The sequence below is a fragment of the Corvus moneduloides genome, chromosome 16, assembly GCF_009650955.1.
Source record: "Corvus moneduloides isolate bCorMon1 chromosome 16, bCorMon1.pri, whole genome shotgun sequence".
In the NCBI taxonomy this organism is placed as follows: Eukaryota; Metazoa; Chordata; class Aves; order Passeriformes; family Corvidae; genus Corvus; species Corvus moneduloides.
The window spans coordinates 14592611-14609548 of NC_045491.1; the positions used below are offsets into that span (position 1 = coordinate 14592611).

At 48.4% G+C, this 16938-nt stretch overlaps 1 protein-coding gene across 4 annotated transcripts in view; it reads left to right on the forward strand.

The window, feature by feature from the left end:
- GSG1L (GSG1 like) overlaps positions 1-14759 on the forward strand; it is a 56472-nt gene extending 41713 nt beyond the window's left edge. Inside the window, exons 5-8 of one of the 4 annotated variants that reach the window (XM_032125534.1) lie at positions 763-930; positions 6423-6490; positions 7054-8677; positions 12811-12896. In XM_032125534.1, the coding sequence (XP_031981425.1) occupies positions 763-930; positions 6423-6490; positions 7054-7163 (346 nt within the window). In that variant the 3' untranslated portion in view covers positions 7164-8677; positions 12811-12896. Of the gene's footprint in view, positions 1-762; positions 931-6422; positions 6491-7053; positions 8678-12810; positions 13417-13922 lie in introns of those variants that run through there. The other 3 variants (XM_032125535.1, XM_032125532.1, XM_032125533.1) reach the window with 3 other exon arrangements.
- The last annotated feature ends 2179 nt before the right edge of the window (positions 14760-16938 follow it).

The window sequence follows — 16938 nt, forward strand, 5'->3', positions numbered from 1 at the left end:
AGCTGAGCCTGCTTGCCAGGAGACCAAGGACAACACCTGCTGCTCTTCCAGCTTTGCATTGGGCCAGTCTTCTTTTTTTCTTCCACTTTTCTCCCTCTGCCTCTCTGTGCTCCTGGTTGGTACTTGCAGGCATCCTGCCCCTGGCTGGCCAAGGTTGGCTGGCACTGCCTTCACACTGAGGGGGTCAGTCAGGAGACCCCCAGGTTGGGTGACTCCACAAAATGGAAGTGTTGTCTTCTATTGTGGTCAGGCTTTCAGAGACCAGACACAAGCCAGGAATGCCAGAAGTGTCCATGAACCAGGAAAGAAGGAAATACAGTAGTCTGATGAAGGCATGAAAAGCAGATTAGAAACCATCCCTGCAGTGGCATTGTGCAGCCAGTGTCCCATGGATGCTGGAAGACTGCTCCAAAAGACTCTCTGGGGCATTACTCCTTCCAGGAGTGTATGGATTTTAGGACTCGGCTGCAAGGCTCTGAGGCATTTCAGAGGGAAATCAGGAGGTGTTTGGCTCTGGTGTCAGAGTGCACCAAGTGTTCACCTTAGCACATGGTTCTCCATGGGATGAAGGCTGTGCCCAGCCCCAGCCCAGCCTCCTGCCTTCCTGAGCATGAGCCACAGGTCTTTCGAGGTAAGATGAGAAGAACAGGTTTGTCCCCTCCACCTTCCCTGCCTGGTCCCACCCTGTGTGTGTGTGTGTCTGAAATATGACATGAGCTGCTGTCTTAACCCAGCTCTGTCTGCTGGTTTCTCTCTCCACAGTCTGGCGTGGGGCTCTTTCACCTGCTGCATGGCGGCCTCCGTCACCACCCTCAACTCTTACACTAAGACTGTCATTGAGTTCAGACACAAGCGCAAAATCTTTGAGCAGGGCTTTCGAGAAGAGCAGAACTTCCTAGACCAGGAAGCCATCAAGTACTTCAGAGAAAGGTCAGTGCAGCCAGTCACTCGATCAGGGGAGGTTTCCACGGACTCTGCTGGTTTCAGAAAATCCAGGCTCTCACCCACTTCAGTGGGTGAAGTCTCTGAGACACCTGGAGAAGGCATGTGTGAAAAGCAAACGCAAAAGGTCCTCCTTGATTTGTTTTTTCTTAAATTTTGTGATGTCTCAGTGTCCACCCTTCCTCCTATACTCACTAAAAGTTTTTACAATATGCAGCCAATTCACAAAAAGCTGTGCTGCCAATGTGAGCTGATTTTCCCTCTCTAGAAAGGTAAAATTGTGGGGGTGTACCAAATGTGACATCCATCCTTTCTCAGCATGTGCAACAGGCACCTCCCAGTAATCCCAACAGCTGCTGAGGCATTTTCCAGCCACCACCAGGACACTTTGGGGTTGCCATCTCCCATGGTCACATGTCTACAATCCATCCCTGGCTTCTTGGCACAACCCATCCTCTGGAGCAAATCCACACAAACACAGCAGGAACACTGCACTGCACTGCAGGAACACCCACACAGTGCCACCCCCACTGCCACCGGGGTCATAGCTGGGCTGCAGTCCTGGTGGGTCCCAAGGCCCAGAGGTGCTCTGTCACTCTGCCCAGTAGCTGACCCCTGTGGCTGCTCCAGGGACCTGCTGCCCTCGTTCTTTGGTGAGAAAGTTAAGGCTTTGTTTAAAGCTGTGGATTGAGAAGAGCACACAGCTCCTGGGCTCACACAGCAGGGATGGGCTCCACAGGGTGATATACCTTCACAGGATGAAGAGCTGAGAAGTACAGAAAATCCTCACCAAAAGCCTATGAGCTGAAGTGATATAAAGATGTTTTGGGGGCAGAAAATATAAGCAGGATGGATCTCTGTTCGTCAGACCAGTGGGGCACTTTCTCCGTGGTGGAAGAGAGTGGTTGGGAAGCTCTGAGGGGACAGAAGGTTTGGAATGATCAGCATTTCAGCAGCAGAGTGAGGAGCTCCCCTGGGAGGGCAGAACTAGAGAGCTTCCATGATTATTGCTTTTCCTTGGTTATCTTGTTTGTTATTCTGTTGTTACAGTTATCCCCCTGCTAACGTCCAAGTTTTCACTCTACCTTTCAGACTGGAAGGAAAAGAGAAATGAGGCAAACAACCATGATTTTCCTAATTTTGCATTTGGACATGACAGTGAATTCTAAAATATTCTCTGTGGGAGAAAAGAAAGCCCAGACACAGTGAAGAGGAAGGGGTCAGTGTGTGCCTCGGGGTAAATCAGCACTCAGGGAGGGAAACCAGACGAATTATTGAAGCGAGAATTGCAGATAAGAGCCCAGCAGAATTATAAGGAACAGTGTCTTGAGTTAGATTGGGAAATGCTAGGGAAACTTGTTCAAGTACCACTACTGCCCTTTCTGGAACAGTAAATAGCAAAATACATGGATGGCCCACAGGACAGTGACCTCTTTCTCTCGCATGGGTACTGTGGATTTGATTCGGGCTCCTCTTGCCCTCACAATATGACACAATCCCACCCCCAACAATTCCCTCCTCGGTCACCTCCTCCCCGCCCTTCCACACACACTTGGCACACACAGCTCAAGCATGTGGTGTTCCCAAACTTCATGATTATGACTTTCTTTTTTTATATCGTATTATTTTAATTGTTGTATCTGAATACATAATAGGAAGCCCAGAGACAGTGTTACCATGGGATCATTCTGGAGATTTAAAGCTGTGCAGCAATATACAAAATTTTTAATTTTTAAAGTGATCATATTCATGCCCAGCTTCCCTGCTGTGACCTGGGAATGCTCTGGCTGCAGGGGGTCCAAGGACTGTCCATTAGCAACACCCTGTTGCTGCATGCTGTGGGTGCCCTCAGTCCCACACAACTTCCCTGAGCTCCCATCTGCCTTTGCACAAATAGAAAATAAAATAAATCCTCTTTCCTTCCTGTGCATATACCCAGGGATACTTCACATTCCCTCCTACTCCTCCACCTCCATGTTCCTTTTCATACCTCATGAATAAAACCCTCCAGCCTTTCCTCCTTCCAGTTACTTTGCACATATCTTTACCCTTTCTGCCTGTTCCTTTGCCTCAGTGCACACTCAGCACCCCCTGGCCACACATATCCAACCTCTGTGCTGGACACACCCTGTGCAACAGGCACTTTCCTATATGTCTGCTGAAAATTAAAGCTTTATCATTATTCCCAACAGCTCCATTTATCATCTGGGACTCAAGGAAGGAAAGTGTCAGCCCCATTTTGCATGATAAAACCTTTTTGTCAGAATATTATTCTACAGGCCCCTGCTCCCAGGGAAGAAATTTGCTTTATGAAAAGTGCTGGCAGTAAAATGCTGCCAATCTTGCACGTGTTTCCTCAAATATATCATTGTATTGCACTTATTTTTAATTGCACGTAACTGCATATAACAGCAGAAGATTTGCTAGAAACGTAGATGTAAGAGCTGAAATGGTCCCTTGAGAGCTGCCAGCTGAACAGCTGTGCTCCTGTCCCCAGCAGTGCAGGAGGTGCAGGGGATGAGCCACATCATTCCATGGTTTGCTGGGCTGATCCCCCCTCCAGCAGCTCCCCATCCCCTCCCCTTGCACAGCAGCCTCGCCCTCTGTGTCCCTGCTGCTCCTTCACTTCACTCTCCACATCCCAAGGGCAGCCTCTGCTCTGAAGAGCATAGGGAAGACCTTTAGAACCACATGAATGTCTGTGTACACTCCAAATTCTGCTCCACAGCCTGCTGTGACTCCACCCTAGCCAGCACATGGGGTTATCCAGCCCTGAGTCAGTCTCACAGGATCACATCCAAACCCTCTGCCTCCCTCTCCCCCAAGGCTCTGCCTCTCACCAGCCAAGCATCTCACTGTTCCTATCACTGGGAAAACATTTAAGCAGATGCTGAAAAATCAAAGATTCATGGTGTTGCATACAATTATTTCCTATCCGGACCTGGGATACTTTGAAAAGTCCAGACAAAACAGACTCTGTAGTTCACACCATGAAATCAAAAGATACTAGAGCTCTTCAGATATAACAAGTACAGTAGCCCTCAGGGTAACTCTGAGAAAAACAGGTCAATTGTACAGACTTGGAGGTATTATTCATGCTTTAAGTGTTCTATAAAATTATCAGAATTATCTGCAAAGTCAGCTTTCAGTCTTTGTCCTTTAAGTGTTTTTCCTTCCTTTCTTCTTGTCTTCCTTAGAAATGAATATTTGTCTATACCTTTGCTCATCTTTTTCAGGTTTTTAGTTAATTGTGTGTCAGTTCATAACAAGTATCTCTCTTCCATCCCTCCCAGTTTCTCTTTCTGCTCTGTTTCACATGAATACTCTTGCCCCACATGGTCATGAGCACAGTCCCTTGTGTCTGGTTTACCCCAGCCAGGAGAGGAGGAACCCTCACTGCCCTTCTGCTTCCTTCCTTCCTGCTCTGAGGATCCCTCCAGAAAAGCCAAAGGGACAGGGATTCTTTGTTCTCTCCCATGGAGTCTGATAATCTCTGTGACAACCAGCTGAAGGAATGGTGACAGACCTTCTCCACTTTCCCTGCCCAGCTGTTTAGTAGCTGCTGCTTTAGCAGCTTTAGCTCTCCCCTGCTGCTTTAGCAGCTTTGTCCCTACGGCTGTGTAATAATTAAGATGCATTCACAAGAATTCTGCTCACACAACTGGCTCCACCAACACTATCATCACATCCATCCAGGCAAGGGCCAGCACAGCCAGCTTACCCATACTCAATGCCTTTCCCAAGTTTGTTCTCAGTTTCTTGCCTTCTTTTTTTCATATATTAAAGAAACCCTTTCAGCCACCCTCCCCAGCAGACTTTTCCCTTCTCCCAGGATTCTGGTGGATTTTGCTTTCAGGTAAAGAATGAAAAGTTTCCTCTCTGCTCCTTTGCTTTGCTGGGGGCAGGGCAGGAATTGCTGGTGGGGCAGAGGGAGCCCCTGGGCAAGGGGCACAGCTGCAGGGACAACAGCAGGAATAGCTGCAGGGATGACAAGGGAATGTCTGGGCTTGGGATGAAGGTTCATGAGGACTGAAGCCTGAGGTGAGGGATAGGGGGCCTGAAAGGGTGGAAATCAAATCCAAGTGAGATCCTCACGGAGAGCTCATCACTGCCTCAGGCAAGTAATGAAAAGTTTGTGAAGTGATGTGAGGAAACTGGAATTACCCATGGCCTTCTTTTAGTGAGGACAAGAGCAGCTTTTGGACGTGCATCCAGGCCGGGTCAGGGGTGCAGAGTCCCACTGGAGCTGAGGCCACTGCAGAGATGGGTCGGGGCTTATCCATGAGGGGACCCCAGAGATCAGCACAGCCCTGTCTCCAGTCTGCTATCCAGCTTCGTGCCCCTGTGAAGCAAATCTCACTTACCAGGGGCTGTTAAATCAACATATTTAGCAAGCAAATCTGGAAGATTCAACCTCCCCCAGCTCACCCATCCGTAGCACAGCGTTTGCAGCTGTCCATCAACACCCATTGTGCCACTGCAGCTGATTTCACAACATTTTTCTTGCTGACTGGGCCCTTACTCTGATCTGCAACACCAACATAAGCAGGCAGATGCTACTGGTGAGATTCTGGAATGAGCTGAGTTCAAACTGCCATCGATAGCAGTGCAGACAAAATGTCTCTGCAGGGACAGAAAATGTCGTTTTAACTGCTAGGAGCAGTTTGAAACAGACAGCAGGACCAAAGCTATTGCAGAGCTAATAAATCAGGACTATTCCCAACACTGTGAGAACCAGAACTTTTCAAATCATCATTTACACGCTATTTTTTCCCTCTTTGCACATTTCATATCGTACTCACAGCTTGCTTCCTCTAAGTCCATTGTGCCTGAGTCAGATGTGCAGATCATACCAACGCCTTCCAAAGACATGCCAACCTTTTGCTCTGATTTCCTCCTCGGTCACCCAAGTACCTGAACAGGGTTTCAGTTACTGACCTAATGTCCCTCCCACTGGCAGAGTCAGTTCCTCTTCACACAGACACCGATATTTCCAATCTTCCCATTCCCCTTTCATCAGTGCACACGGACCAGCACAACCTCCTGCCTTGGCTTTTTTCTGTACTTTATTCTGCAACACAGGAAGCTTTATCCACAGAGCTGCTCCTCCTGGAAAATCACATGGACTGGCACTAAAATGGTGCAGCAGTAGCACCATCCCCACTTCCAACACACACATACAATGCTGTTGGTCCCCGGTGCTTAGATCCATCCTGAAGAGGGAAAGAGTGGAGAGATGCAGCCCTGAGCCCCTCATTTCTATTACCCAAGGCCTCTTTACATGAGCTTTCCCCAAGAGGGGCAAAGCCAGGGGAACCAAGTCCTTCCTGAGCCCATTACGATCTCCGTGCTGGGCCTGGCTATAGATGGAGGAGCCCAGGTATGTTGGACTCTTACTGGTTTTGACCCTTCTGTTTGTGTACATTTGGGAGCAGCCTTTGTTTCTGTTAAAGGTGCTACTTCTATATTCTCTTTTCCAGGACTGAGGAGGAGAGGGCTGAGGCTGGGGACCTGAGGTTACAGTGCCTCCATAGCTGCTCCCCAAATAGTAAGTGACCATGGCTCGAATGTGTCCAGCACACAATGGCTTGTACTGTCCCCACGCTGGCTCCCCGGGGCTCAGAATGAGGTTTGGAGTAGGAAGCTATGGAAATAGAGGTTTGTTGCCTTCCCAGACAGCATTGCCCAAGAGATAACCAACCAGCATAAGAACAGTACAGAATTCTCCAGGATTCAATTTAGGATGTGCACATATCCTATAATTTTGTGTTATCTCAAGAAGCTGTGACTTCATAGTAGTTTAAAAATATGCTCTAATTTACACCTGTATAACTTTCATTATCACTACCTTTTTTCATCTATATTTATCACCAATTCATGATGATGCATGCTATTGAATATAAAAATGATTGAAAGCAGCTTTGGTAGACAATAACGTTAGTATAATTAATGCCATTTCTTGCATTTTCTCTGGAAATTGCTGTGCTTTTATTCAGTGTTTGCAAAAGCTCTTGCTTTAAGCTATGGGAATCAGTGGTTCAATGTACAGAGCAGTATTGGAGCACGGCTCCTGCCCTGCTCTGAATACTATACTTTTTCTTTACTCTCCAGGAAAGATGTGTGCAGTTTCATGCATCTATTTCCTTGGAAAGAAAGCAAGTGATCCTTCATTCAGCAGGAGGGAGCCTTGGGAGAGTGACTTGCTGGCTCTGCGCTGTTAAAATTTGGAAACCTCATGGCATTTTGCTGCCTCTGTCTTGCTGAGATGCACATCTCAGCCACATACTCATGGAAGCTTGGTGTCTGTAACCCCAACCCCTGAGGGTCCTGCTCCCTCACCAGACCTGCTGGAACAGCCCTCCTGTCCCATGTCACTGCAGGTGGTGTCCCCACAGGCATGATAGTGCTGGCACTGCTCTCCAGCTCGGTTTGTCATCAGCTCACTTGGTAACTCCTGCTCCTTGAAAATGTCATGTCAGTCATGGACCTTTCCACAGGCAGATCCATATCCTTCATTCTCACAGGCCTGAAAATGTCTATTGGTACAAAATTGATCTGGGTCATGTTTCCTGAGAAAATTCCTCACCTGCCAAGCTCCTGGCAGGTGCTCAAATGTGCTTATTTTATTATTGAAACCTGTCCAGAAGTCTTTGTTTCAAAGAACAAATAACAAGTCTTGACAATAGGTGTTCCAAGGAATGGGCTCTGCTGGTCCTGTGCCCAGCGCTGTCCCAGGTGTTTCAATGTTAAAGGACACAGAGCTCATCCCATAGAGTGCTAACAGTGCTGAGGAAGCAAACCACAAACGAGAAGCCCTGAGTCAGGTTAAAGAACAGTGGCCATTCCTCAATATTCCATCAGGCTCAGCCTCACATCCATTACCTTCTGTAATGAAATCAGATCAATATTAATGAAGTGACAGGAGTGAAGCCGTGCTCTCAGTTCACAGTTTACTTACAAATCCAATAGAAGCTGCAAAATGCTCATTATCCATGCTTATTAGGGAGGAAAAACCATTAGTTACTGCTGCTTGGGATGGCACAAAGCTTCACAATGCTCACATGAACCTCTCCTTCCTCGAGCAAGCCCACCAAGCCATAACTGGCCTGTGCCTGACCCCAGGATTCTCCTTGATGCTGGTTCCAGGGTCCCACACTCCCAGTCCTTGTCACATTCCCCATGCCAGGGACCCGTGGCCAGCAGAGGATTGAGAACGGCCAGCAGAGGATTGAGAAGGGCTTGGCTGAAGGCAGAGCAGCCACCAAGGTCACACTGACCCCATGGGTAGTGTGGAAGAAGGTGACACGTCACCAGGAACAGACCAACCCAGCAGCCACATGCCACCAGCAGAGGAAATGCCAGCAGGTCACTGGGAGCACTTCGTGGACACTTCACACAGGGGTGGTCCTGTGCCAGCAGGACACCAGGAGGCACCACCTGGAGTTATTCCTGCTGCTCACCTCAACCAGCGCCTCATTCCCGGCAGGACCTGCCAGCTGCCCTCACCCAGGAGCACTCTGAGGAGGTTCTAATCTGAACCAAACAGCAGATAAGGAATACTGGCTCATCCTCAGGCATCATGAATCTTTCTGTCCTCCCACGAAGACAAAACAGGGCATCTGTCCTTGTTGAGAGGAAAGGACTTGGGGGAGTGTCGCTGAGGAGTGAAAGAGCAAAAGCTCTAAAGAGGAGAACAAGACTGAGCGATTGTGGAAGACAAACACTACCTGGCCAGGTGATTTTGGAAGAGAGAATGTTAAAGGTTTTTGAGCAGCCCTACAGCACTGTGGGAGCACAGGTAGCACAAAGGGCCTTATGCCAGGGCAGGATATCAGGTTCCTCTGTTGGCAAGACTGAGCTCTCCGTTTTGAGAAGCGGCCTTAAATTATAAATTCCATCAGAAGCTTGATTCCAGAGGCGCCTCAATCAGGACAATGCAATTATTCAGTCTTGATAATTCTACATTAAACCATTTAACGCCCATCACTAAACTATAATTTTCTTTTAACAGGGTTAAAAAGAAAATTATTTTATTAACTTTAAACCCCTTTAGCAGGGTTCAAACTTACCTGAGCTGGGCTGAGAGCAGCACCAGGGAGCTCTAACTATAACTTGGCTTCCTCTGCTCTCCCCAAGCTGCCTTCCTGTGCAAACATATGGCACTGGCCCCTATACATCTGATGCCCCCGGACATACCAAATTTAGCATTTCCAGACACTTTTAAAGCCTATTTGCTGTCATTTTTGACCTTGGAGGTCTCAACTTTTTCTTCCAGAAGTGCAGGGCTGGGAGATCTTGATGCTCCAGCCACTGCACAGAAATACAGAAGGAGAAGTTTTACATCAGGATTCTGTTGTTGTTGTTGTTGCACAGTTATTTATTAGCAAGAAATGCTCACTGTTATTAGGCTCCAGATAGCAATAGTCCCTGATTTCAGACATCTGTATGTCCATGCCACTTCCATCCTTTCTTCCAGAGTTGTCCCACCATGAGGCATTAATATGAGGAGCCTGGATCCCACAGGGCAGGTGGGAGAGGTACAGATGGTAAATATAAAACAAGGGGCAAGAGAGAGGCAGTAGAAATATCACAAAGGACAAGGAGGGACAGGTGTGGTGGCAAAGCCAAAGAAGAGATAAATAGCCCAGAAGAGCAACAGCTCAGCAGGAAACAGCACATTCTTACTGTCTGTGGCTAAAAGCCTTGGTGTTATTTGAGGCAGATAAACCCAGGGTTCAGGACACCAGCTTCTCTTGTAGAAAACTGAAAGATTATTCAAAATTAATTCAGTGTTAAAGAAATAATATGTCACTGTTTTGGCAGCGTGGGCATTTCAGAAGGGTCACCTGACAAAGAGGAGGCCTTGAAAAAAATAGTTTTATTCTCATGTCATCACCCTGTAGGCATTTCCCCTGGGCCCATCCCACAGCTCCTCTACCATCCTCCCACCCCGGCTGTCTACAGTGAGATTTATGCAACCAGCCCTTCAGTGCTTCATTCTAAAGCATAGTGTAATTTTTTTCTATTCAGACAAGTTCATCAGAAGAACTCTAGGTTTAAAGCATGGTGGAAATGATTCATAAAAAACAAAGAATAACCACTGGGGGTTTTTTTTCCCTCAGTCGCAAGCGCCACGGAAGCAAAGTGGTGCTGGATGTGCAGGCAACTTTCAAATGTCTCCAAAAATTCTGTAGCACCAGCTGAGCTGGAGAGGGCAAGGCACAGACGGCAGCCAAGGTCACTGTGACAACGGGGAACATGCTTTATATGCTGAGCAGCACAGGCTGGGAGGCAGCAGACAACAAGGGCTTGACGCATTTGAAGTGTCGCTCAAAGTTGAGCCAAGGTTTCTCCTTGTGGAGGTACCTGACAGCTGCAATCAGCTGCCTATTTCATGTCAGCATTGATTCCAACTCCAGGTCTTGCAATTCTTCCTGTAATTTATTCAGTTCGTAGTGATTCACCACATTAAAAAACAGGTGGGGAAAAATCCCCTCTGATAAAGCACCATGGTTACGGGTCGAAGATCCAGCCTTGCTGCACTGACAGCAGTGGGAATCTCGTTCCTGTCTGCAGGCAAAGCCTTGCCCACTAGGAAATTCCAAAGCTAAAGGTGTCGGTTCTGTCCTCATTTACCTCTGCTAACATCCAGACTGACATTTTGCTTTAACATTGCTTCTTGAGGTACCAGTTTTTCTGCTTCTGAAGTAAGGATGATGATAAAAGTAAATGCAGTCCCATGGTGGAGCATGGCAGCCAGTGAAAACTAAGGGGTGGAAAAGGGAAGCAAAATAAGCTGACAGTTTATAATACATTTTTGTTTCCTCCAGTGCACAGGTGAATTGAAAGGCTTCTTATATAAATTTCAGCGGGATTAGTTATGAAAAGTGCTTTCTGTCACTCTTTTAAATTGCATCTTTCAATAAATGCTTCATCTCCTACAGCTAATCCTGGATTTATGCAAAAAACTCCCCAAACCACCACCCCGCTTCAAGCCAACCCTGTCCCACACTGCTAAACATGTGAAACAAAGTCTTTCAGACTCTATCTGCACCCTTTCATTGTGCATATTCTATTTCCCCCTGGAATGGAGGTAGGGGCTGTTCTCAGTTCAGGTTCAGATAGTTTTACACCGTGGGATATTTGAGGATAAATACACGTAATTTTAACAACAAAAATGCATTTTTGTTTTAATTGCCTTAAAGTGGGGTTGTCTCGTCTCCCAAAAGGTCCAAAGCCTGAGCTACCGACCCTGACTTATGCAAGGAAGGGGCAGCAATCCCTCTGAGCCAAATAACTCTGGTTTTCCTGTAAAAACCTTTTCATTCATGAGGGACTCTCCGGCAACAGGCACTATAAAGTCAGTGGGAAAAGGGACAGCCCAGAGGCTCCAGTAGAAGAGAAGGACGCTGAGGTGGGACCCAGAGGGGAGAAAAGTGAGAGGAAAAAGGGGAACTGGGGGAGGAATAAATTCTTTTCATAGTTAGGCAGAACAACAGAATAACACAGTGTGGACAGGGACCCCAGAGGGCTCCAGTCCTGTGCTCCCAGAATGTCCAGGTTGGATCAGGCTGCTTCATTCATTGCCCAGTTGAGATTTGAACATGTCCAAGGATGGAGATCCCAATACCTCTCCTGGCCTCTATCCCACTGTCTGAACACCCTCAGGGTGAAAAGCTTTTTCTCATACAATTCCGGCCTTCCAGCCCTGTTCAGCCGGGTTAAGAAGGCAAGGCACTCCCAGGTGCTCCCTGGGACATGTATGTGCTTGTTTTCCCTCCTGCCCATTATATAACCCATTTTATGATTCCTTTTTGGCTTTGTTTTTATGCAGTAGCTCTGTAACTGTCTGCATTTCCAATTATAAAACCTTTATATTTGATTTAAACCTGATAATTAAGCTGTGATTTAGCAAATTAACCCTATTGAAGCCCAGAGGTGTGAGACATACTCTTTAGAACCTTAAATATTTGGTGTTTAATTGCATCCAACACTGAGAAAGGTGCAGGGAGGTGGAGATGTGATTGTGTAGCTAATTCAGGCCCCTGGTGCTGACAGGACAGGACCTCATACATCCCATCCAGACCAGGATTTGCTGCTGTCTTCCACCACGAGAATTCGCCAGATGCACAGAAAGACTCAGTTGGTCCCTGGCATCACTACGAAAGTTTGTCATGTCCTTTGGCTGTTAGAAATCCTGAACCATGATCTGCACTGTGGTTGCCTTTGTGTTCCCCTTCAAGGTCAAGGCATTTCTAGCTGCATTCCCCACCTTTCAGCACAGTTCCAGGCCACTAGGGTGGAACATCTTCCTCTCTTGCCATCAGGATTGACAAACTAAGAAAAATTTAGCCATCCCCTAATTCCCTGAGTTCCCAAGCAGCGCTCCCAGGAGGCTGAAGCATGAGGGCCCATGGAAGGAAGGCAGGTCTTCACAGTGGGCAGGATGGTCAGGGACAGGTGCTGTGGCCACCTGCAGCCAGGTTTTTATGTTCTCACAGTCATTATGCCAGTAGCTTTCATCCCTTCCTGTCCTTCCCCAGCACCAAATCCTTGGTTCTCGCTGAGCTGTGTGACTTTTGGGGAGGAGAACGTGGATGTTCCAGTGATCCTCACACTGAGGATAGCTGACAAGTGCTCAGTTGGCAGCAGGGAGGAGCTGGTCCTGAATTTATGTGCCTTATTCTCAGATGCTTTGCCCTTGATCACGAGAAGCAGAGGGTTTTATAGGACACGAGAGGCAAATCAGCCTACGGGGAAATTCAGTTGTGGGAAACAGGCTTAAAATTGTCCCAAAACAGGCCTAAAATTGTCTTATAAGCCTTTAGCACAGTCCAGAGGAAAAAGTGTGTGTTTGTCTTTCTTCAGGGCTTCACAACACCCAGCTCTAAGTGTCACTAGCCCGCAGAGGAACAGGAGTGATCATAATGCTCAGAAAATACCCCCATTCGCTACGTCAAGCTCTTCCAGCAACACATCAAGCAGCTCTTCACTTTCATCAGAACCAACCAGCCAGATCTCCATGGTTCAGGATCAAACCCTGCTGGACATCACCTCCATCACTAGATTGGCCCCAGGGGAATCACCAAACCCTCAACCACTTGAGCAAAGAGATACAAATTTAGCAATATCGTGTTCCAGCCCACTCGGAGCAAGGACTATTCCAGCATCTTGCCCAGCCAGCCTCAGGCTCAATCTAACACCCAGCTCAGCCAAGCCACAGCAATACTCTGACTCCTCTCCAGTCAGCCCAGGGATCAACACAGCTTCCTTCTCTACCTTCTGTCCTCACACAGCACAAAACGTACAAGCTTCAGCTTCAGATCACACACTGACCCCAACCAGGACAAGCACAAGGCCTCCAGCAACAACAACTCCTGAAGAGAGTTCCCAGGCTCCTGGCTATTCTAAAAGTGAATTAAAGAATACAGGAAAGGGGTTTGAATCAGATCTGGAAGATCCTGATCATGAGAGGTATGTATCCAGACCACACAGGTGTCTAAGTCCTCAAATGACCCATGTTGGTATAGAATCATTAAGAACCCCCCATAAAAAAAATTAAATATCTTGATGATTCAGACGTCCCCAGTGTTTGTTTTTCAGTAACTACCCTGTTCTTCCACTAAACCCTGTTATCCAGGAAGCAAAATGCCCTGTTCCCCAAACACCCATTTAGCTCTCCAGACCCGATGACAGACCTGGGCCAGGTCATCAACCTCAGCTCCTCCAACAGGGCACAGTTTTCAGGCGCCTCCTTTCCTTCCAAACGAGGCAGCACAACTTTCCCTTGTACCAGCAGAGAGAAGCTCTGCTGTCACTTGGAGCCTGACAGAGCAGAGCAGGGGATGGTGCTCAGCGACATGGCCAGGATGTCCCTCCCAAACCTCCGCTGTCTGCTCTGACCCCAGGCAAGCTGGGCTGACCCCACTCCTCCAAGCCTCTGAACTCCACCCTGTCTCTGCCACTTCTTTCCTTGGCAGGAGATTTGTAACCACACAGGAATTCCAAGCCATGGAGAAAGAGCTAGAGGATGTAAAGGAAGACCTGAAATGCCTGAAGTGGAAGGTGAGACACATTGGTGAGACGGTGCAGCCCCTGGCCGAGGACAGCAAGAGGTACAACGGCTACACCCTGACGGAGCTCAAGGCCATGGTGCAGTTTGAGGATGACCCTTACAAGGCTGCCCACAAGATCCTCACTGCCCTCTTCAGCGATGTCTACTGGCCACAGCACCCAGCCACCGAGCAGGCCTGCAACTCCCGCTCCCTGCCCAAGCCCAAAATAGACCCAGAGCTGTACATGGTCTACTGTGACATTCTGAAAAGCATATTCCCTGGAATTAGCAGCCAGACCTTGAGGGAAGAGACACAACACATGCAGAAAAGCACCCAGAGAGCAGTGCAGTAGCACCAGAGCCCACAGATGTTGTGCAGAGTGCGAGGTCTCCAGTGACTTTAGAGGACTGGACTGTGCTAGGTCCCGTCGGCTGAGTCTGTCCCTTTTAGGTACGGATTGTCTGTAAAGGTGCTGGTGAGCTCTGAGCCCTCGTGCCACTTGCCCAACGACACAGAGTGGGAAGGCATCCTGGACTCTTCCCACATTTTAGAAAACAATTGCTCCTTTAGTGTCTCTTTCAATCTGTGGACGTTTCCTTGTTTCCAGCAACTACAAATGCTGACAAAAGAATCCCAAGAAGGTGTTGTACGTCCAAGCAAGGGCCTTCTCCCAGCCCCAAACAGACCAACCAACCAGCATCTGGGTAGTTTCTATTTTCTAGAGTGTATCATTCATTAAATGACATTACTTGTTAGAAAATAGTGCCTGTTCTTTTTTATTTATTTGTCTAAAAATGCTTTGCACATCAAATCAATCAGCATCATAACTTGAACATGCACTGGAATGAGACCTGGGCATTTCAAACCCTCCTCTGCCCAACTGAATCCTTGGTTTCAGGGGCACAAACCCAGGGCACGGTGGTGAGCAGCTGTGGTGAGACCACCCAGGTCCCCTTTCAGCTAAAGGGGGCCAGGGCACAAAACTCTGCCATGTGCTCCTAAATCACCAACCCAGCGGTGAGACACGTGAAGGTCTGTGACCTCCAGCTCTCCCAGTCTGTGGTGACTGGTCTGACAGACCAGCTCAGATGTGTTAACCCAGATGAAAGGCTGGGGTCTCTTGCAAGGGTCCTTCAAGGGGAGCACTGCTATGGAGCCTGTGCCAAGGGATGGGAGCTGCTGGTCATGGAGGACACACAGGAAAATGGCCCTGGAGCTCCTTCCTCCCCACCTGGGAACCAGCAACATGCCATGGATGAACAGTTTGTCCCCCAGGTTCTGCCCACAGGCCTGGCCTTGCAGCCTGTTCTGTAAAGGTGAGAGTGGAGGGGTGGAGGGATGTCCTTGTGCTACGTTGCTCAGTGCCAGTGGCAGCCACACTTCCCTGCCCCACTGGTTCCCCCAGTCCCTCTCAGAGTCAGTGACACTTCTTGGAAAGGGTCACTTCCCTGGTCTCAGTGGGACAAACACATCAAACCCCAGAACACATCCATCCTGCTGCTCCCTGCCAGGCCCCAGGGAGGCCAAGAGGCAACCTGAGAGTTCAGCCCACCTTCCCCTCTGCTGGGCTGTAATCTACCCCTAAAGCTTACTCCAAAAATAACAGGGAGGAGGAAAAAAACAATTACAAAAACACTGAAAGCAGATCATTCCCTGTGCCACCACAGATCCAGACACCTTGGGTGACGAGAAGGGGCCATAGCCACGCACTCTGTACCTGCTGGCCACATCTCCATGGGGACACTGGCTTTAGTGGCAGAGCTCCCATCCTTTCAGCAGGATGGTCTTTTTGGCTTAAGCTCCCTGTTATTAGCAATTTATTTCCCTTCCAAGATGCTGTGCAGACGCAGGCACACACACAGCCTCTCTGTGCCACACTGCAGCCAAGATCCACAGCCACAGCTGGCACCTCCAGGTACCTCCAGGGACAACAGGGCTGTACACAGCGTGTGCCCTTGGGACAGTGACAGCACCCGAAGGGACTGGGAAAAGCCAGCTCCCTCCATAGGTGGGCACAGGGGTGTGTAGGATGATCGGAGTCACTGGAGATGCAGCGTCCCCTCAGAGCAAATCACCCAGGCTGGGCCATCTCAAAACAAATGGAAGGCTCTGTGCACCGTGGAAGGGGGTTTGAGTCTCACACAAACACCTCCCTGCATCCTGTTCTGCTTTCATGGCTCTTTCCTGTAGGAAAACGTCCCTTTGGATCACATGGGTGGGACAAGGCTGATCCTCCTCCTGCAGAACTCACACAGGCACTGCTCCACACTTATTTTTCTACGGCAGACCAGACCCCCAGCTCTCTCAGAGGTCTCTCTTTGGAGCTTTCCATAACCTCCAGTGGACACTGAACTGACAAAAACACATTTAGCAATATCAATCTTTATACGTTGCATTGCCTGCCCTCCCTGCCTGTAAAACCTTAACACATTTGTTTCTGTAAGAGGAGGCTCTGTGGTATCTCATGTACACGAGGCCAGACAATATGCTCAGATTTTCTCTTTTAGCCTCATTCTCTTCATGCCTCAGATCCAGCACAAGTCCATGAATTATTTTTATTAGCCTTACATCATCAAGGCTGGTTCTGTCACATAGTGTCAGTTCTGGGTCCCTTTCAGGTTTCAGCATCTCCTTCTACAGGGTCAGTTGTGCTGTGAATCACCTCCACCACTTTGGAGCTGTGCATTAGGGCTTTTACCCTGATGGTCCTGGCTTTTAGCTATTCCAGTGGAATTTCCAGGTTATTTGCATCCAGCTGGAGCTGGCCAGTCTTGTCAGAGCTTCTATACATTATTTATACATTACTATTAGGTATCTGCACCTTCTGAGCCCTACAGTCTGTCCCAGAGCTTTGCCAGCCACAGCAGCCCAAGTGCTCAGCTGCGAGGGAAGGGGAGGAAAGCAGCAGGACAAACCCAATCCTCCTGTCCTTTACGGACTC